At 42.7% G+C, this 22,305-nt stretch overlaps 1 protein-coding gene across 6 annotated transcripts in view; it reads left to right on the plus strand.

Annotated features, from left to right (window-relative positions):
- Positions 1-22,305, plus strand: part of DOCK8 (dedicator of cytokinesis 8) — a 149,805-nt gene that overhangs the window by 17,013 nt on the left and 110,487 nt on the right. For 5 of the 6 annotated variants that reach the window (XM_075208617.1, XM_075208596.1, XM_075208606.1 and 2 more), the window contains exons 2-4: positions 4,322-4,424; positions 10,391-10,566; positions 15,921-15,992. In XM_075208617.1, the coding sequence (XP_075064718.1) occupies positions 4,322-4,424; positions 10,391-10,566; positions 15,921-15,992 (351 nt within the window). Of the gene's footprint in view, positions 1-4,321; positions 4,425-9,203; positions 9,242-10,390; positions 10,567-15,920; positions 15,993-22,305 lie in introns of those variants that run through there. The other variant, XM_075208628.1, reaches the window with a different exon arrangement.

Consider the following 22,305-nt stretch of genomic DNA (forward strand, 5'->3'; position numbering starts at 1 on the left):
ACCCCTGTTTTTTAACCCCACTGTGCCATGCTGAACCCTGTTTTTTAACCCCTCTGTGCCATGCTGACCCCTGTTTTTTGACCCCTCTGTGCCATGCTGACCCCTGTTTTTTAACCCCTCTGTGCCATGCTGACCCATTTTTTAACCCCTCTGTGCCATGCTGACCCCTGTTTTTTAACCCCTCTGTGCCATGCTGACCCCTGTTTTTTAACCCCTCTGTGCCATGCTGACCCCTGTTTTTTAACCTCACTGTGCCATGCTGACCCGTTTTTTAACCCCTCTGTGCCATGCTGACCCCTGTTTTTTAACCCCTCTGTGCCATGCTGACCCCTGTTTTTTAACCCCTCTGTGCCATGCTGACCCATTTTTAACCCCTCTGTGCCATGCTGACCACTGTTTATTAACCCCTATGTGCCATCCTGACCCCTGTTTTTTAACCCCACTGTGCCATGCTGACCCCTGTTTTTTAACCCCTTTGTGCCATGCTGACCCCTGTTTTTTAACCCCACTGTGCCATGCTGAACCCTGTTTTTTAACCCCTCTGTGCCATGCTGACCCCTGTTTTTTAACCCCTCTGTGCCATGCTGACCCCTGTTTTTTAACCCCTCTGTGCCGTGCTGACCCATTTTTTAACCCCTCTGTGCCATGCTGACCCCTGTTTTTTAACCCCTCTGTGCCATCCTGAACCCTGTTTTTTAACCCCTATGTGTCATGCTGACCCCTGTTTTTAAACCTCTTTGTGCCATGCTGACCCCTGTTTTTTAACCCCACTGTGCCATGCTGAACCCTGTTTTTTAACCCCTCTGTGCCATGCTGACCCCTGTTTTTTAACCCCTCTGTGCCATGCTGACCCATTTTTTAACCCCTCTGTGCCATGCTGACCCCTGTTTTTTAACCCCTCTGTGCCATCCTGAACCCTGTTTTTTAACCCCTCTGTGCCATGCTGACCCATTTTTTAACCCCTCTGTGCCATGCTGACCCCTGTTTTTTAACCCCTCTGTGCCATCCTGAACCCTGTTTTTTAACCCCTATGTGTCATGCTGACCCCTGTTTTTTAACCTCTTTGTGCCATGCTGACCCCTGCTTTTTAACCCCACTGTGCCATGCTGAACCCTGTTTTTTAACCCCTCTGTGCCATGCTGACCCCTGTTTTTTGACCCCTCTGTGCCATGCTGGCCCCTGTTTTTTAACCCCTCTGTGCCATGCTGACCCATTTTTTAACCCCTCTGTGCCATGCTGACCCCTGTTTTTTAACCCCTCTGTGCCGTCCTGAACCCTGTTTTTTAACCCCTCTGTGCCATGCTGACCCCTGTTTTTTAACCTCACTGTGCCATGCTGACCCGTTTTTTAACCCCTCTGTGCCATGCTGACCCCTGTTTTTTAACCCCTCTGTGCCATGCTGACCCCTGTTTTTTAACCCCTCTGTGCCATGCTGACCCATTTTTAACCCCTCTGTGCCATGCTGACCCCTGTTTATTAACCCCTATGTGCCATCCTGACCCCTGTTTTTTAACCCCACTGTGCCATGCTGACCCCTGTTTTTTAACCCCTCTGTGCCATGCTGACCCCTTTTTTAAGCCCTCTTTGCCATGCTGACCCGTTTTTTAACCCCACTGTGCCACGATGACCCCTGTTTTTTAACCCCTTTGTGCCATGCTGACCCCTGTTTTTTAACCCCACTGTGCCATGCTGACCCATTTTTTAACCCCTCTGTGCCATGCTGACCCCTGTTTTTTAACCCCTCTGGGCCATGCTGACCTGTTTTTTAACCCCTCTGTGCCATGCTGACCCGTTTTTTAACCCCTCTGTGCCATGCTGACCACTGTTTTTTAACCCCACTGGGCCATGCTGACCCCTGTTTTTTAACCCCTCTGTACCATGCTGACCCCTGTATTTTAACCCCTCTGTACCCCCTGTACCCCCCCCCCCGTTTTCCTCCCATCACTTACCTTTTCTTCTCTCTTCTCTCTTGGTCCTCTCTGCTGCTCTGTGCTCCATTGCTACAGACTGACTGAATGCTGGGCGTGACATGGAGCACAGAGCAGCAGAAAGGAGGGACGCCGGCGCCGCGATCAGGTGAGTATGGTTTTGTTTTTTTTAAACTAACCTGCTCCCCCCACCAATGACCGACCCCCCCCCCCACCCCCGCCGCAAAAAAATAATAATTTCGTTTTGAATAAAAATAAAAATAATTAAAAAAAAACATTGCGCAAGGGCCCAGGCCGGGCTCCCTGACATGCCCGGGCCCGGGTAATTAGTACCCACCCCCCCCCCCCCTCTCGGCGGCCCTGCATACAATACTGTCTCAGGACTTAGACTAGACCTGGTGCAAGAGATACGGCAGAAAAACAAGAAACTTTCACACATGCGGAACTTCATTCCGACGTGGCTGCATTTGCTTGAGTCTGGCACACCCACGTTGTGCATCGAGTACGGGCACACGCTCCTTCCCCGCCCCGTTCACTCCCCGAAATCGTAGGCCGTTGTAACTGTCATTTGCATTGCGTTGCTTTCATTGACGGCCGAGTGTCCTCGTTCTAGGCATGCGCATTGCGTACGATACGCACAAAAAACAGCGATACGTCCCTTAATGACTCAGGCCCATACAGTATATCTCTTCTATAATCTAGTATTTCCTCTTGATCATGCCCTGATGTGGCTAGTTCACTGTACAACACATCTCAATCTTTCCTTAACAATCTTGCTACATTCCACCACACAGGTCCCCAAAAAATCGGAGTGAACTTGGGGGAATATTCAATTGTTAGTGAGTCCCCCACCCCCGCCGTGTTAAAAAAAAAAGTTTGTGCCGGCAATAGCGACCGTTTTGAGTTAGCGCAGCAGGAACACTCGTGCAATTCAATTGAAAAAGAGGGAACGCTGCCCCAGCGCTTTAAAAATTGTGTTTTTGCGAGATTTTAGGGGAGTGAAGGGGAGTTTTAACGCTGTCATGTATAACACAATTAAAAGGTTTTGCATACATTTCCGTACATTAGATTGCATTACACATTGATACACATTGATAATATCTACATTACAGTACTTTCTTTTAGCATATTTTTTTTATTGAACTATTTTTTACCATACAATCATCTATACCATGTCAAAACACATTACTACATACTTCATATTTGTACAAAAAACATACATAAATCTAATTAATTAGTGATTTTATTTTTTCTTTTTTTTAATGTTTTTTTTATTTCAATATTTTTTCATAAGAAAATCAAGTTACACAAGTTAGGCATTAGTGATAAACATAAGTTTAACCTTTTTTTTCAACATTTTTGCATGATTTCACATACTTTTCAGAGGTTTTTTGTTTTTAACACACCTCAAGGAGGTGCGAGATAAAACACCATATTTGCCTGTTTTACCCGCCGTGTTAAAAAAACAATTGAATAGCTTATAACGTGACTGCCTCTCGCACACCCTATACTTTCAATTGACCTTCTACTGGAGCGCGTTTCATGAAAAAAAAACGTAGCGTTAAAAATGGAATTGAGTTGCAGGGAAAGTTAACCCGCTCGAAAAACAGAGTTAAAATGACTCAAGAAAACCAACTCGCTGACAATTGAATTCCCCCATCGGTGTCTCCACAGTGCTTTTGGGCATTGTTGCTAAGAATCACATTCTAACACAGAAGTTTCGGTTACAATCCCACAGCTCAATATATTTACAACTCTTTCAAGGCCAAGATTGATTCAATACGAAATTACATCTCTTCACCACTAATATGAACCTATTGATGTCTCCATCCATTCTCACCATATTACCTGCTTTCATTTTTCCACAATGTCAGCTACAGACCACAGGTTGCAGACAGTGCATCGTCAGCACTGACTGACAACTGCAAAATGTGATGATCTGCCACCATACAAGTGTTGTCTGTAGCTGGTAATTTAATGGGTACTTTTTTTTAAAGAATGTTCATTTAACTAGTAAGTAGTGGCTTACTAAACTTGTGTTGCTATGTTTAAATTAGTGTTTTGTAAAATGGTGTCAGGTTGGGTTGTCATTGTGTGCCAATGGTTCTTCACATCTAAGCCAAATGTACCCTTCACGGATTTGAAGGTAAGGGACAGGTACTGTACTTGCAAGGAATGCAAAGGGACGTAGCTTATGAGAGCTTTTGCATTAGATTAGGGAACATTAAGTAGACAAATTCTCAAGTGTGAACTGCTGTAACGTTTTCATGGCTGAGTTTTGTAGGGCCAGTTGAGAGCCTTTTTCAGCAATGTTAGGTTATCATGTTGCTAGATTCACACTTTATTGACTCAATACATTGTTTGATTGCAAACTTTCTTTGTGTATTTTTAAGGTATTCTTCAGCAGAAATACGGAAACATGTCACTCTTCACAGTACCTCTGGGTTTTTACATCAGCGTAGTCTGAGTACACCTACATCATCTACCCTCCAGCTAGTGAGTATTGCAATTTTAATGAACAAATTTGTAAATGATATGTACATGTAATAAAATGTAATGATATCCGTTATTACTATTTACAATTTATTCCTAAATATAGTCATCATTTTAAATAATTAATACTTAATAAATGAATGCTACAAGCAAAGCATTTTGCTAATACAGTGTGCTGTGTGTGTCCAGTATTTATACTGGTATTTGTGCACCGATAATACATTTTAATTTGAGTGCCGGCTTTTGTTCTCTTCTTATCCTTGGGGTTGTATCGAAGAAGCCACTTGGTTCAAAAATGTGAACAGGAACTCTTCCCCCTCTATACCCTTCCACCAATGGCCAGCCAGTAGACTGGAGTACAGTGCTTTTTCTCTGAGCTGATAAAGGCAGTAGTAAAAATTCTTTAATTTAATTTATTTTATAAGAAAGCATGCCATTTATCCTGGGGAATGGTCTCTCCACAAAGAGGTCTTCAACCAAATCATGTAGAATTATAGCCAGAGGACCATATGATGGCGTCTCAGCTAAATGACAAGGTGGATCACTAATGTGAGAGAGATAGTGATCCAAAGGTGTTTATAGTGGAAACCATGTGTCACTCACCGGACTGTGAGTGCTACTTCTCGTGTGTTTAGGAACCGTGGCCGTCCACCATCCTGAGGGTCTGCGCATGTGCAGCCCTTTCAAACCTTCAGTACATGTTCCTTTTAGTTAATTGGCTGATCAGGCAACACTCCCTATTTAAAGCACCTGAGGTCAATACCTCGTTGCCTGATCTTGGAGTCTCATTCCCCATGAGCCTCTGAAGGTGTTCCTGTGTTTCCTCGTGTATTCAGCTCCTGCTGATTCCTGTTGTTCGTTTGTGGTTTCCAAACCACTTCAACTCCCGTGTTTCATCGTGACTGCACCAGCTGATTCCTATCCGCTGCCTCCGTGCTTCTACAGTTTCCAGACCACTTCAACTCTCCTGTGTTTCATCGTTACTGCACCAGCTGATTCCTATCCGCTGCCTCCGTGCTTCTACAGTTTCCAGACCACTTCAACTCTCCCGTGTTTCATCGTTACTGCACCAGCTGATTCCTATCCGCTGCCTCCGTGTATCTACAGTATCCTGCTCACTTCAACTCTCCCGTGTTTCATCGTGACTGCTCCAGCTGATTCCTATCCGCTGCCTCCGTGTATCTACAGTATCCTGCTCACTTCAACTCTCCCGTGTTTCATCGTGACTGCTCCAGCTGATTCCTATCCGCTGCCTCCGTGTATCTACAGTATCCTGCTCACTTCAACTCTCCCGTGTTTCATCGTGACTGCTCCAGCTGATTCCTATCCGCTGCCTCCGTGTATCTGCAGTGTCCTGCTCATCGCAACCCTCCAGTACTCCTCGTGTCTGCAGCCAGCTGATCCGCTCTCCGTGCTTCTACAGTGTCTCCGCTTGTGTCAACTCGCCTGTCTGCATTGGATCAACGCTCCGCTGCTTTCATCTCGGCTAGACCATCTCTACTCTTCAGTGTTCTCCAGGTGTCCAGTTCTATATACTACTGCTTCCTGAGTATTGTTTCCATCCCTGCTGGTCTACCTACCTGTGCGCTGCACCTACTTGATTACCGCTTCCACCCTCCTGGGACTTCGTATCCTGCCGGCCTTCAGCCGTTCAGGTATCCCTGCACTTCTGTCTGACAGCCTGCTCTCCTGAACCACGGTATGCATACTTCTCATTGACTGTGCTGGTGTATTGCATATCTTGCTGGACTGAGTTGTTCTCCTCTGGAGTTTCCTATCCGCTGAGACTATTGCCATCATTTGACTGTGTTACCTTTAGCCTGGATAGTTCTTGTGACTTTGTATAATTGTGCAGTGCTGTTCAGTTATTACTATTTTGTGCATATCATCGTGGGATCAGTTCAGTGTGCCCGTGTATTCTCTGCATTGCATTTACCTCCCCGTGCTCCTCCTCACAGATATATTTCAGTGGTACAACTTGCTAGAGGCAGACCACTGTTCCCTGTTTCCTGAGTCACCAGTTTCCTGTATCCTTTCACATAGCAGTGGTACAACTTGCTAACGCAGACCACTGACTTCCCGGATACCTTCACCTAGACAGCGGTACCACTTGCTAGACGCAGACCGCTGACTCTCATCACCTCCTCGTTACTTCTGGACATTCCTCCTCACTATAGTAGTGGTACAACTTGCTATCCACAGACCACTGACTACCCTCACGTTTCCTTGTCCATCCAGTTCCTCGTGTACAATTAGCTATATATTACCAGTGCTGCTAGTCATAGACTTTCCACGAGCATTCTCTTACCATCTGCTGTCTCCTGTTCCGTTATCACCCCGCTACCAGAGTACCATATTACCACCTATACTGCTCTAGTAAGTCCATCATCTGGTGATACCTGGGTAAAGACTCCTAGTGCCCGTGACACCATGATTGTCCCATGGAAATATTGGTTAGTGAATCTCTTTCACCGATAGCTGCACTGCCTTGGGTACTCAAGCAGGTCAAGAAAGAGGGTGCACCAGTAATCCTTGTAGTACCTGACTGGCTGAGAAGATCATGGTATGTTGACATATTATGCATGGCAGCAGAACCATTGGGAAGGCTTCCTCAGAGAAAATACCTTCTAAATCATGGACCTTTCTGCCAACAAGACATAGGTCAGTGGGCTTAACAGTGAAGTTGTTGAGGCCATGATCCTTAGATCTAAGCGTCCATCTAAGAAGGTTAATTAGACTGTGATCAGGTCCAGATAACCAATTCCCGCAAAAAAGTTTCCATAGAGAGTGGAAAATTTACAAAACTCGGTGTGAGCGTAAAGGAGTACACACTTCTTCTTTTAACTTGGCACAACTTTTGTCCTTCTTACAAGATGGTCTGGACAGTAACCTGAGTTTGGCATCTCTTAAGGTCCAGGTTTCAGCCCTCTATGTCTTCTTCCATCGACCTAAATTTGGTCCTCTCTGTGCTATAGCGACTCTCATTTGAGCCTTTAGAATCAATTAGTTGCAAGTTCCTTAGCTGTAAAGAGTCGTTCTGAAGAGCTATTGCTTTGGCAAGATGGTTGTCTGAATTGGCTGTCCTATCTTGCAGGCCACCATTCATGTCTTTTTTCACAATGACAAAGCTGTCAGGTGGTGTCAGAATTTAATCTGAACCAAGATTTTGTCATCCATGTGTTACGAGCCGCGGCGGTGCTCAGCCACCGTGACTCTCTCACCTGCGTCCCGGCCGTCGCTATGACGACCAAGATGTCACTTACGGGTCTCGTCCCGGTCGTTGCCTAGGCAACAATCGGGACGCTGTAGTAGGTAGCGCCACGTCCTGGCATTAGGTGCAGCCGGGCGCATGCGCAATTGTTTCAGGTGCCATCTATAAGCAGCCCCTGTGGCTGATTTCATTGCCTGCTCCATTGGCCAGTATCTGTATATAAGGCAGGGAGGGCTTAGCCTCCTTGCAGGGTTTTAGTTCCTGTTCTCAGTGCTGTGTACTTGCCTGCTCCTGTGCCTTGTATCTATTTCTAGTTTGGATTTCCTGTGTATGACCCTTTGGTTTATGCAACGCACCTGCTGTCTTCCAGGATCTAATTAATGATGTCATACGAGAGTTCTTGGGACATTTTGTCGTGGTATACCTGAATGACATGCTAATCTATTCTTCATCCGTGGACCAACACTGCCTTCACATGAAATAAGTCCTTTCTATATAAATATATGGTACCAGCTGCATGGCAATAAGGCCATGCTCGTTATATCCCACATTATAGGTATATCCCACATTATATATGGTACCAGCTGCATGGCAATAAGCCTGCGCTCGGTGTGGCCCATATTGTATATGGTACCAGCTGCGTGGCAATATAATTGCCCATATATCTATACAAAACAAAAAGACAGTTGTTGTTAGTGCTTTTCCTTAACACTGCATATCTGTGGGTGTCTAGCAAAATGAAAACATGAGGTATTAGTTCATATTTTGATCAAAACATTTAAGCCTGCATCACAGTGTCAAAGACACCTCATTATATGCAGGTCCTACACTGACCTATATGCTTTAAACACCATTAAAATACAGTTAAAACAAAATGCACTCACCTTTGAACTTGGCTGGTCTGAGACAATGAGGTGTATATTATATATTAAATGTTTCTTGCCTATGTAGGGGCTAGAATTTTTGGGTGCAAACTTACAAATAAAACACAGATTGTTTAAAATAGATGCAGACACTTCAAAGAGGAGGGTGTAGTCAATCATACTGAATTTAAAACAAAGACAAGGTTTGGATTAAATATATACGTTTCTGCATAAAGATGCATATATCAAACCCAATGAGGGACAGTTTGGCAGGAAAGAGTAAAGGGTTTTCAGTCCAAAAAAAGGACTTTTGGAACATACATACATACATACTATCTTATCTGCATACAAATTTATATTAGATCTGTAATATTTAGGGAGGGGGGTGGGAGTTAGAGAGACTTGTGAGGCTGAAAACAATGAAAGTATTCCAATGTAACAGTATCGCCAAAAGACGCAGAGAGTAAGTAGAGCAACATCTTTTTTAGCATCTATGTTACCTCCTTATCCTGTCTCTTCCTTCTAGAAGTAAAAATGAGTGTCAGTCTTCTTTTTAAACCTCTTGTCATTTTAGTCACTTCCTCAAACAGATACTGTAGCCAGAGGTTTGTTTCCTTTCTCTGCTGGCTTGTGGTATTTTTCAAACCAGCATTTCGCATTACAATATTAAAATCTGTTTCCTGAAGCAGCCATTTTGAAAGATACCCGATGCAGATTCGTATCACTTTAAGCTGCTTCTCAGAGAGGTATGTCTGCATTTCAGGTGGATAGAATGGGTCACTTAACAAAGTTTACTTTGTGACATCATGATAGGAGCTATCATTCTTTTGCTATATATATATATATATATATTACAGTGTTCAATATAAGTTTGTGTATGCTGTTCCCTTAAAATAGACTAAATTTGCAGTATTTTGTGTATGGCTTTTATTTCATTCTTTTACTATTTATTTGCTTATTATTTTATTGTGTATGCTTTTTATTTCATTCTTTTATTGGGTTTGCTTTTTATTTCATACTAATCACATTGCTTATAGGTATACATTAAAGGAGATATTTGTTTTATTCAGGAAAATAAATGCAAGTGATTTGTCAATTCACATTGAAAAGTGGGTAAGATCAATAAAATATGGTACTATATATGTTGATATACACTGTATGTATCATTAACAAGAATAAGAATTATTTTTAGATTATGCATGTAAATAAGTGTTGGGAAACCTTACACTCTTCAGGGGTTGCTAGGGCTATCCATAAATCTTCAAAGGGACGCATATTTCTATTAATATCAGTTAAAACAATACATTTAAAAAAAAAAAAAAGAGACACCTGTCTGCAATAACATATTAATGTAAGATAAACATGTGTCACAGGCTATAAGAAACAAATGTGACCACAAATCAGGAAGGAGTGGGGGGCTGCAGGTGAAGGTTAGGGGGGCCCCATGCAGCCCAATTGAAACCTGTTGCCCTTCACTGATGTAGAACTTTTTAAATCACTCGCCCCTGGGAATTTGTGTCCTTGATATTGACCCTATTTTTAGAAACTGATCAAATGCCCAATACATTTTTTTCTTCTCTGTATGGTTATGTTTATCTTAGTATCTGTTTTCAACCTCTACGTTATATATTTTATGAAGAGGAGCATTTAAGAATACAGTAAACAAACACATACATAAAACTGAATTTTGAAAATGTTCATTATATATGGAATGTATGGAATATATTTGGAAATAGATGCCAACTTCAGGCATTTTTTTGCTTCTTAAGTTGAATTTCTGTGCGCTTTGTCTTTTGTGTACCATTAGAGTGTACCATTAGTGTCCGGATGTAATTTCATGAACACAGATATTATCATCCGATGGGCTAAAACATAACTGACTTTTATTTCTGCAGCCTCCATTTTATGACGTAGTAGATCCAGTAGATCTTGAAAACTTTCTAATGACACATCTCAATAGCCACAATCATGAACTTTTTCAAGAGCTTGGTGATTTCCCGGATGATGATCTGGATCTTGTGTACAAACCCATAGAATATAGAACATTGCAGCCATCAGTGCCTGAAGAAGGGTACGTACATTTATATTATTGCAAAAAAACTTTTTATTGTCTCTCTAATCTCTGGGTAAAAAAAATACAGTAGTCTAGAGGAATGATGGGCAACTTGACACACTTCAAGGGCTGCATATGTGCCACTGTAAACTTCAAAAGGCATGTATATTACCTTTAATCACAGTAGAAACCAATACACTTCAGCAAAGAAAGAGAGATCTTTTTCTACAATACGGCCCACATGCTTCAGATCCCACTCCATTCAGACTACTGCCATATGTCCCACACACCCCAACTTGCTCTATCCACCCCTCACTGGGAGTCACTGCTTACTACTAATTAGCAACTAATGATAACTAATAAATACCACCCTTGAGGTAGAAGGGGGATCTCATGGTGCTAACTGCACTTATTCTCCTCCTCTTTCCCCAATTTCATGTCCTGCAGTGTGCAGTCACATGATGTGAAAAACGGCTGCTCCCATCATGCTGTGCTGTAAGAGACTCTATGCATAGCCACTGCCCCAGCTCTTACTTATTCAATAGCAGTCAGAGCGAGGACATAAAGCTGGAAGGATTTGGTGGGCCGTTGGTGAAGTCTCATGTATGTGCAGACAAGGGCTGACTGACAAATTTTAGCCTGGGGTGCAAGAGTTGGCTCAGAAACCTATTAGGAACATTTTAAAGGAAGCCAGGTAGTCCAGTTATCCAGCAAAAGATAGCCCACCATGGAACCTGCCCCCCAGCACAGCCAGCCGCTGTCTGCAGATTATATTATTTTATATTATTTTCCATTATTTTGAATTGCGCCTGTTACTTTCTCAGCTGTTGCTAAGAGATAGCTGCCAGGATGATATTTCTCAAAGTACTTTAGTGTATTTTTTGTTAGCCAAAGAAATTGCAAAGGAGATAACAAAAAAATGATGCTGTAACATACATTACTGATGGGATGGTTTACGCAGGACTGCCAAGAGGAATTCAGGGCCCCGGTACAACAACTTCATGGGGCCCCCCTTATAGTTGAAAATGTAAAAAAAAGTCCTAGTGGGTGTGTTCATACAATTGGGGGTGTGGCTATGCATCATTGGGCGTGGCTACCAGATGAGAAGCGCTAGGCCACCCTCCTACAGAAAAAATCTGCATTGTTGTGTACACCATTGAACAGTCACCGAAAATTGGGATTGTCCCACTAGAATCACAACATTTCACAGCCTCTCCTGCTCTCCTACCTGTTCTTGTCACTTTCACCACCTGTGGCTGCTGGTTTCTTTAGATGCGGCTTGTCTGGATCCTGAAATGTTGGGGGCCTTATTTGGAAAATAAATGGGTACATTTAGAAAATTACAACCAGCCCCAGCATTAAATCAATAGCACCCACGATTAATAATTACTCCTTTCTCCAGCCCCAACATTAAAATAATAGTATTCACATTTAATAAATAAACCTATTTCCCTCCCTCCAAACAGCCCCATCAATAAATTAATAGTATTTACATTTCAGAAATATACCTATTTCCTGCCATTAAATAATTCATAGGCACATTTAATAAAGAGACCTCATTCTCCCCAAACTCACCCCCACATTCAATAGCCCTCAAACCACTCCATCTTAAATTAATAGTTCCCACTACTAAATTGCCCCACCATCACCTCACAAACAAAATTGCACCCATTAATTAGCCACCACCTACCTCACACTACATTGCCACAAGCCCCCTGTGCCATCACACACACATAACTGTGCCCTCCATGCTGCCTTTCCCCTCTTCACCTGGCCCCCATCATCACACTGTGCCATGCTGCTCTCACCTCTCCTTCATCACACCATGCCATGCTGCTCCCCCGACTTCATCACACTGTGCTATCCTGCCCCCCTCCTCTCCTTCATCACTGTGTCATACTGTTCCCCCCTTCATCACTGTGCCATGCTGCTCCCCCCCCCCTCTCCTTCATCACTGTTCCATCCTGCCCCCCTCTCTTTCATCACTGTGCCATGCTGCCCCCCTCTCCATCACTGTGCCATCCTTCCCCCCCTCTCCATCACTGTGCCATCCTGCCCCCCCTCTCCATCACTGTGCCATCCTGTCCCCCCCCCTCTCCATCACTGTGCCATGCTGCCCACCCGCCCCCTCTCCTTCGTCACTCGGTGCCTTTTTGCTGACCCCCTTTTTTCCTCATACTGTGCCTTTCTCTCCCCCCCTTTTTCATCATACTGTGCCTCTCGCCCCCCCTTTTTCATCATACTGTACCTCTCTTCCCCCCTTTTTCATCATACTGTGCCTCTCTCCTCCCTTTTTCATCATACTGTGCCTCTCTCCCCCCTTTTTCCTCATAATGTGCCTCTCTCCCACTTTTTCCTCATACTACTCCCTTTGCCTCCGTTCTTTTACCTCCCTTTGTATTAGCCTCTGTCATCTCTCTTCTTTTCTTGTCTTCTGTCTTCTCTCTTCTTGCTTCTTTCTTGGTCCTCTCTGCGCCGCTCCTCACTGAATGTCGGGCGTGACTTGATGATGTCACGCCCGAAATTCAGTGTGAACGGAGCAGAGAGGAAGGGGGAGGGACGCCGGCGCCGCAGTCACGTGAGTATATATATTTTTTACAATTTTCTTAACTACCCTGCTTCCCCCACCAACAAAGGCCCCCCTCCACTGCAAAAAAAACCCGAAAAGAAAAAGAAATTAGGTTTAAAAAATGCAAAAAACCTTGAAAAAACAAACATAGACAGTGAGGGCCCTGGCATGCCTGGGCCGTGGTAATTTGCACCCTTCCCCCTCCCTCTCGGCGGCCCTGGGTTTACACAGTGAACAGGGATGTGGGGTGGACTCTTTACTCTTTTCAGTAATCAGAACTATTCTGACATATATGATTTTGTGGTTCAGCCTTCACTACAACATGCTAAAATATTTTTGGGAGATTTTAAGAAGTTGTAGGACCAAAAATAAGCAGGTATTAAAGGTAGTTTACTTCCTGGAAAATGAGCAGAGCGACAGAGTGTGTGCTATTTGTCTGTGTTGTGCTATTTGTCTGCTTAATGCATACATGGTACGCAACTTCTTTTTCCTTTGAGATGTTCTCCAGTGAAAACACTGTGCTACCCTTTGTGGGTTGTGGGCCAAGATGCAAATGCCCATACCAGGATAAGTAACATACAGGACTTTGAACACCACTTTAGTATCAGCCCCTCATTTATTTTATAAATAAGTCATGAGAGTATGGGGTGTGGACAATCGGGGCAGGACTATGCCCTGGTACTCTGACCAAAACTTAAATTTTACCATAGTTCAGTCCCCAACTGCACACCACCTATGTAATGTCATTACACATAAATGATTTAGCCCTAACTGCACCCATAGTTTAAAGTTTATATCATGTAAATCATAAATTAATATATAAAATTAATTACAATAAAACACTGTTGTGCAAAGTCAATAGAGTGTCACCCTGCTCAATACTAGGAGAGGCTGGGTAGCTCTCACTATAACAGCTATGTCTGGAATGAAACTTCTGGGAGAGAGGGGGTTCAAACACAAGTCCTCCCTCCTAGAGCCAACCAGGCCATGCTGAAATGCACCGGGCCTCTTCTTGTAACCCATGGAGCCCCAATGGCACTATGGGCCTGATACAGAGTTGAATGTACGCTTGTTTGCGTAGTGCAAAAAAATGCTGCAAGCATCTGAAGAGGCGTGATTGGGGAGGGTAGAGATTTTCTAATGTAGGCCAAGTACAGTAAGGGCGTGTTCACGGAATTGCTAGCCAATGCAGACATAAATATGCCTTTTACAGCTGTATTATTTACACCAGCCTGGGGGCTGGTGCAAATACACGCTGCTGCGGCTGCTGATGACCATTGCCAGCAATAGCTTACCTCTTCTGATTGGCTGATTGTGATTTTACCTGGGCGCTTTCTTCATTGACCGTGCATATATTATAGGATTTTTTGTGCCCATTTAGAAACAAAAATGATTTTGTTACTATTATGCGTACGCAAGAAGGAAGATTATATCTGTTGTATTTATATTAATCAAATGCCCTTTTCCCTATGAAAACAAATATTTAGCTTACGGTCTGGTTCATATATGTGAGTGTAAGTACGTCTGCAGTAAAACCTGGCACATATGCTACAGATGCAGAGTTTCAAATGCGTCTCAAATGCGCTATTTTTGCGTGCACATTTATAGCCCGTACTTTATGCCCAAGCTACATTCAGCTCTGTATCAGGCCCTTTATGTTCCACTTAGCCCTGTTTGTGCATGCTGAAACTTGTGGAACTACAAGCACCAGCCTGCCAATGGCCACCGTGGATGCACTAGTTAAAAAAGAAGATATCCCAAAAACCCTCTTTACCAATTGCTGCTGCTTTCCGAGATCTCTGCTAAACAACATTGTTTGCATTTGACCGGAAAAGTCAGATCCTTCTCAATCATTCACAAGCGGTTTCCCATGTGAAAGGAGCAGCTACAATTGTCTAATAGGGTTTTTTATTATATTTCCAATTTGACTACGTAATAGATGAAGACTCCTATTGGACTATTTTCCAAAAAGATTTAGGAGTTTCATAAGTGGTGAAAGAGGGGTTCTGTCCTCTCTGTGATCCTGTGCTGTCCCTACAACTAACCTGCACAGCATCATAAAATGATCATTTATGTCATGTGGCAAAAGTCAATAGCAATGGGAGGGAGAGTACTGCAAAAAATATATTATTGTACATAACATTTATCATCAAACGTTTGTAGACACACAAATATACAGCAAGGAATTATACTGGCTTAAAGAAAACACATACAGGTTTTAATATTTGTAACAGGTATAATGCTTATGAATATCAAATATATACAATTTTAATGCCCATTTCAATATTTAGAGTACAGCTTATAACGCTAACTAGACTATTTCTACATTTCATACGGAGAAAGGATTTATGCATAATGCAAAATGTCATTATTATATCCTGTTTTGTCATTTGGAAAACATGTTCATATCAATTTTGAAAATCTCATTAATACTTAGCCTATTTGTATGTTTGTTTTAGTGTATATGTGTCACTATTAGAAAGGGTTGGGTTGGGAGTTGCTAAGCCCTCTTTATCCATACATCCATGTCTGTCCCTTTTGTACAGAAAAATGTTCTACTCTTGCAAAGACATTCCTCATTTCAACCAACTTAATCAAGATTCAACTTGTTAATGTTCTGTGTAGACACAGCAGATGTTTTATAAAAGAATGTACTTACAAGTCCATTGCCTGCTTAATGCAAGAAATAACCTGGAAATATAATGTGATATAAAAGCATATAAGTAGATATTAAAAAAAGTTTGCCTTGTTCTTGTTCTAGTCATCTAATGTCAAATTGAGTTTTCATGTTTTATTTTGTCAGGGCTGAGCTGGATCAACATGCCAGAGATTGTATTGAGACATATTTACGACCTTGGTTGATTGTCAACAGAAAGTAAGTATACATAGATGTAGGCAGGGCCGGACTGGGACTAAAAATCAGCCCTGGCATTTAAAGCACACGGGCCCACCTCTGTTGATGAGCAGGAAAAAAAACATGTGCCACAGCGCATTTGGTGCGCCGCCAATGGCGTGGCTACATTATGTTGAGGGCGTGGTCAAAATGGTGCATTGATACATACATTATAATAAAACATTACATTTATCAGGCCCTCCCCATCCACATTACGTCACCCCCCCAGACACATTTTGACACCCCTAGCCCACTGTATTTATCTATGCTTCTAATGCTGCTGACATTCCTGTTGAGTGAGCAGGGAAGCTCTTAGTCTCACGAGATTAATAAAGCTCATGCAACTTAGAGCTCCTCGGCTTGCTCTGCAGGCTGTGTCCTGCCCTGGACTGGGAGCACAGATTCCTCCTGCTGACCAGAACTGGATTAAGGCTCGGGGGGCCCGGGTACTTAAGTCAGGGGGGCTCCTATGATGTAATTTGGCTATCAGACACATTTTTGAAAAATACACAGGCAATACTGTGTGCACTACTGTTAGGTGCACGCAGTTCTGCCTTAACAAGCAGTACAGTGTGAAGCAGGACATATCTCCCAACTGTCCTTGTAGTCAGACCAAATCCTGACTAAGCGGGACAGTCACCCACCAAATTCAGAACAGTTGGCAGACTGTCCTGGTCTCTCCTACCTGTCTTGTCATTGTCACCACCTGTGGCTGCTGGTGTCTTTAGATCAGTTGCTGCTTGTCTGGATCCTGGAATGTTGGATGCCCTATTTAAAAAAAAAATTGAGTACATGAAATTTAGCCCCGGTGTTAAATCAATATAGCATCCATGTTTTAAAATTAGGCCTCACTCCTGCCCCAACATTAAAATACTAGTATTCACATTTGATAAATACATCAATTTCTCTCCAACTAGCCCTGACATTAAATAGTATTCCAATTTAATAAATAAAACTATTTACCTCTCTCCAAACAACTCCAGCAAGAAATTAAATAGCATTTACGTTTAATAAATATATCCATTTCCCACAACCCCCCCAGGCATTAACTCATAATCACATTTAATAAATAGACCTCATTTTTCCCAAACAGCCCCACATTCAATTAATAGCTCCCAAACCACCCCAGCATTAAATTAAAAATCCAATCACTCCATCTTAAATTGTTAGGCCCCATTATTAAATAGCCCCACCATCATCTCACAAAAAAAATAGCACCCAATAATTAGCCCCTACCTGCAATTCACCATTAGATTAATAGCCTACCTCCCACATTATATTAAGACCCTCCCCCCTCACACATTATAGTCATACACCGGCCCCCACACACATACAGTAGTCATACCCTGTCACACACATACACACTCTATAGTCATACCCTGTCACACACAAAACATACTATAGTTACACTGTAACACACACATTCTAGTCATACACTGGCCCACACACACACACACTTTAGTCATACACTGGCCCACACACACACACACTTTAGTCATACACTGGCCCAAACACACACATACTATAGATCCCCTGTTGCACACATACTATAGATCCCCTTTCGCACACAAAACCTACCATAGATCCCCTGTCACACACACAAAACCTGTCATAGATCCCCTGTCACACTCACAAAACCTGTCATAGATCCCCTGTCACACTCACAAAACCTGTCATAGATCCCCTGTCACACTCACAAAACCTGTCATAGATCCGCTGTCACACTCACAAAACCTGTCATAGATCCGCTGTCACACTCACAAAACCTGTCATAGATCCCCTGTCACACTCACAAAACCTGTCATAGATCCGCTGTCACACTCACAAAACCTGTCATAGATCCCCTGTCACACTCACAAAACCTGTCATAGATCCCCTGTCACACTCACAAAACCTGTCATAGATCCGCTGTCACACTCACAAAACCTGTCATAGATCCGCTGTCACACTCACAAAACCTGTCATAGATCCCCTGTCACACTCACAAAACCTGTCATAGATCCGCTGTCACACTCACAAAACCTGTCATAGATCCCCTGTCACACTCACAAAACCTGTCATAGATCCCCTGTCACACTCACAAAACCTGTCATAGATCCGCTGTCACACTCACAAAACCTGTCATAGATCCGCTGTCACACTCACAAAACCTGTCATAGATCCCCTGTCACACTCACAAAACCTGTCATAGATCCGCTGTCACACTCACAAAACCTGTCATAGATCCCCTGTCACACTCACAAAACCTGTCATAGATCCCCTGTCACACTCACAAAACCTGTCATAGATCCCCTGTCACACTCACAAAACCTGTCATAGATCCCCTGTCACACTCACAAAACCTGTCATAGATCCCCTGTCACACTCACAAAATCTGTCATAGATCCCCTGTCACACTCACAAAATCTGTCATAGATCCCCTGTCACACTCACAAAACCTTTCATAGATCCCCTGTACACAAACTACCCCCCCTTACCTTGTGCGCTCCGCGGCGCGCTCTGTAGTGTCTTCTATCACATGGGACGGCACTTATCACATGGTGCACGTCCCATGTGACAGTCTTCGGCAGATCCATTCATTTCATCGGAGGGGAGGAGGGGACGCGCGGCAATCAGTAAGTGTAGTGCTGGCCCCATTGCTCAGCGCACAGACTGTCATGCCGAATTCCGGCATGACAGTCTGTGCGCTGAGCAATGGGGCCGGCCAGCTAGCAAACGGCCCATCTGACCATCGGCCCTTCTGGCATTTGCCAGAAGTGCCAGATGGCCAGTCCGGCCCTGGATGTAGGTGTCCAAAGCATATATTTTGGCATGGTCTGCATGAATGGGATCAGTACAAGCGCTCTGGGCCATACATATTTACAAACAACAGGTGTAAGGGGGTAGGATGCTAGGTAAGGGCTAGGTAAGAAATACACTGGGTGTGCCACTAGGCTCCTTCTAACATGTTTCCATGTTTCAGGATATTTCAGACACACAGATGTTATGTGTATTCAAGCCATGTCCATGTACCAAACAGTACTATATATATGTAATAGCACATATGCATAGAAGCTATACTCTTCTTGCATAAAAGTGTTTTAGTAAATCGAATGTAATTGTGTTATTGTCTTGGTTTTGCTCATTTCCAGACATGTGTACTGTTTTCAATTCCATATTTCTCTTTCATCCAATTGGAGAACACTGGAGACCTTGGGGTATTGAGGCTCAGCCAGGGCACTTTAAATCTCTACATTGAAACTCTTTATTCTCTTACTTTAATGAATTCATTTATTAACCCTTTAAATGTGTGGCAGTTCAGCAGCACCTACACTGCACTAGCTGTAAGATGCATGAGGCTGGGTGAGGAGGTACCGTTGCAGTATCCTCCTTTTCCTATGAGGGATGGCCTCTGGGGGAGCTTGTCACTGCCACCACATGTAGTACCCGGTGTTCTCGTGCTGCCGCACCATCAGGGAGAGAGGAAAAGGGGTTCTGACGCCACTGTTGATATTTTGATATGGTATTTTTTTTACAGAGTTATAAATTGCAGTGCCTTCAGCAGCCTTCAATTGTCATGTTAATAGGCAACTACAGTTTGCAGTGTAAAACATAAGTAAATTATAGCTAGGTTAGTTATAGAGTTTCTCGTAGTTAAAAATCATTGACTTCCATTCTGAACTGTTACACGTTTGATATACTGATGTAAAACAATGATATGTAAGTAACTGTAAATGCAAGTTAAAGAAAGTAAAGAAATGAAATAAAGCACAATTACAATAGTAAAAGAAGAAGAAAAGAAAAGAAGAATAACTCACGGACACTTCCTCTATAAGAGGAAAGTATAAATTAGAACACAGGAAGTAGATAAAGATGAAGAGAATCAAAGTAGGTGCATGAGATAACGTTCTAGGTACAATACAGAGACTGTTTTAAGGTAACTAAGAATCTTGATGAACCCTTGACAAACTCTAGTTCTTTCCTGCTTACCCCTAGTGCACACCCACCAACCAATAGGCAATATAAAACTACTGTGATGTTATACCAGGCAAGCTGGGATGAAAAGAATAGTAGAGAAGTAAACTATGGACCTGATTTAGAGTCAGACGCAAGTCCATCTAATCAGTGCAAATAGCACTTTTAGCCAAGGATCAGCATCATTTTGCATTCAGTCTTAGATGGATCTACCTCTTGCACCTCTCTGCACTTAGAGAGGTGGAACAGGGAAGGTAGTGGGCAAGCCTAGCAATGTAAAGGCGTGTTCACGCACTTTACATGCTATGCTAAGTTGAAAGCAGCCACAAATAGGTCTTTAGGAGTTTTGCGGGCGCTTTCTGCTGGTGCAACAGACCTTGCAGTATTAAAAAAAAGATTTAAAAAAATGATTAAATAAAAAAAAAAATATCTACACCCCCTCCCGACCAGCTTAACCAAACATAGTGTTGTTTGGGGTGGGGCACAATTTTTTTTTTCTTTTTACAATAATTTTTTTATCCATTAATCTGCTTTACAGGACCGCTGTGACTGATCTTCTTCAGTGTATTATGCACACCAGCCCATAAGGCAGATGAAGAGGTGCGTTTGTGCAATTTGCATATTATTCTGAGTTGCACTGATCTAAAGATCTGTGTGACTTGGAATACTGTCTATGTGACTTGGAATACTGTCTAAATTACTGGATGCAATTTACACTTACGAGTTAAGTGTAATTCCCGTCCGACTCTAAATCAGGCCCTATATATTTATTATAGTTATAATATATTTATATTGCAACCAGCTTGGCTCTTGATGTACTTAAGCAGTCTATAAATTAATCTGACGCCTCTATTTATGCTGCTAATATGCACTTAATGTCCAACACAAGTTTTTTACAGGGTTAGTGTTGCAGGCTCCGTTTGTCTGTCAGTGAACTAGTGTAATATTATGCTCTTTAGTGTTATGAGCGGTGTCGTTTCTGCCCCTGTTGGTCCAGCGTCCTGGCAGCCTCCTGTGGCTGATTAGACTCCCTGGCTGTCTCTCCTGAATGGGAAACACTAGTATTTAAGGCAGTGAGGGCATAGCCTCCCTGTCGGTTAAAGCATCCTATGCCCTGCATCTGTTGTTCACCTGCTCTGAGATTATCCTTGTTATTTCTGTGAATACTCTGCTAAACTTCTGTTGGACCTCTGTTGTGGCTCTCTGCCTGTTTCCGGACCTTGCTTGTGTTTCTGATTGCCCTGACCTTTGGCTTGTACCTTGGACCTCCCAGCTCTCTGCCAACCCTGATCCTTCGGCCTGTTTCTGACCTCTCTGCCTGCTGGGGACCCCGGACTGCCACTGACTATCCGCTTCTATCTTGGCTACCACTTCCTATTCAGCACCTGCGGTATTGCATATAAGCTTCCACTATGCAAGAGCTTAAGACCTGGGGTTAGATTTACTAAATAAAAGGTTTGAAAAAGTGGATATGTTGCCTATAGCAACCCATCAGATTCTAGTTGTCATTTATTTAGTACATTCTACAAAATGACAACTAGAATATGATTAGTTACTATAGGCAACATCTCCACTTTCTGAAACTTGCAGTTTAGTAAATATACCCCGTGGGATTATCCAAGTACCTGTGATAACATAAAGCTCTACAGGAAAGGTTACTGCTATAGGCAAAGACCTCTGTCTCCTGGTCTGCAAACTTATATCAATAGCCCTAACATTTAGGAGATATTGCCATGCTCCTACTTATGGAGCACTTTGAGCCATGGATCTGTGTTATATTTGCTATATTTCTTGGAGTTATTTATCATTTGTGAACATAATTTCTTATTCATCCTGTTATTGATTCTGCTACTCCACCCGTGACCATGATTTTCAATTTCGATACCATAACTATGTTTGAAAGATTACTCCAAATTAGATGGTGTCCACTTGCTCCTGCCTATGTAACTATTCTTTGAGTTCCGCAATACTATTTTTAAACTAGAAAATGATATAACACATTTTATATAATGTTTGTCTAGGGTACCAAACCTCAGACTATAAGTCTCATTTGTGAACCCCATATAAATCCACACCTGCACTGCTTCTTTATTTGTACAAATGCACAAATTTGTCCACTGAGCACATTTCAAGGTACCACTAATTTCAATGTTTTCATTTTCATTTTTTTGTCTAAAATACTTCTCAGTTTAGTCTCATTCATAGCTTGAATTAATCATGAGAGTGAGGGGAAATTAGGACTGCCAGTATTTTCTTTCACTTGTTTTTGTGTTTCAACAGTTTTATGAATTTAGTCACCTACAAATATTCTTTACTGTAAAAGTAAACATGGAAGGTGCAA

Source organism: Mixophyes fleayi, chromosome 1 (assembly GCF_038048845.1).
Source record: "Mixophyes fleayi isolate aMixFle1 chromosome 1, aMixFle1.hap1, whole genome shotgun sequence".
Classification (NCBI taxonomy): domain Eukaryota; kingdom Metazoa; phylum Chordata; class Amphibia; order Anura; family Limnodynastidae; genus Mixophyes; species Mixophyes fleayi.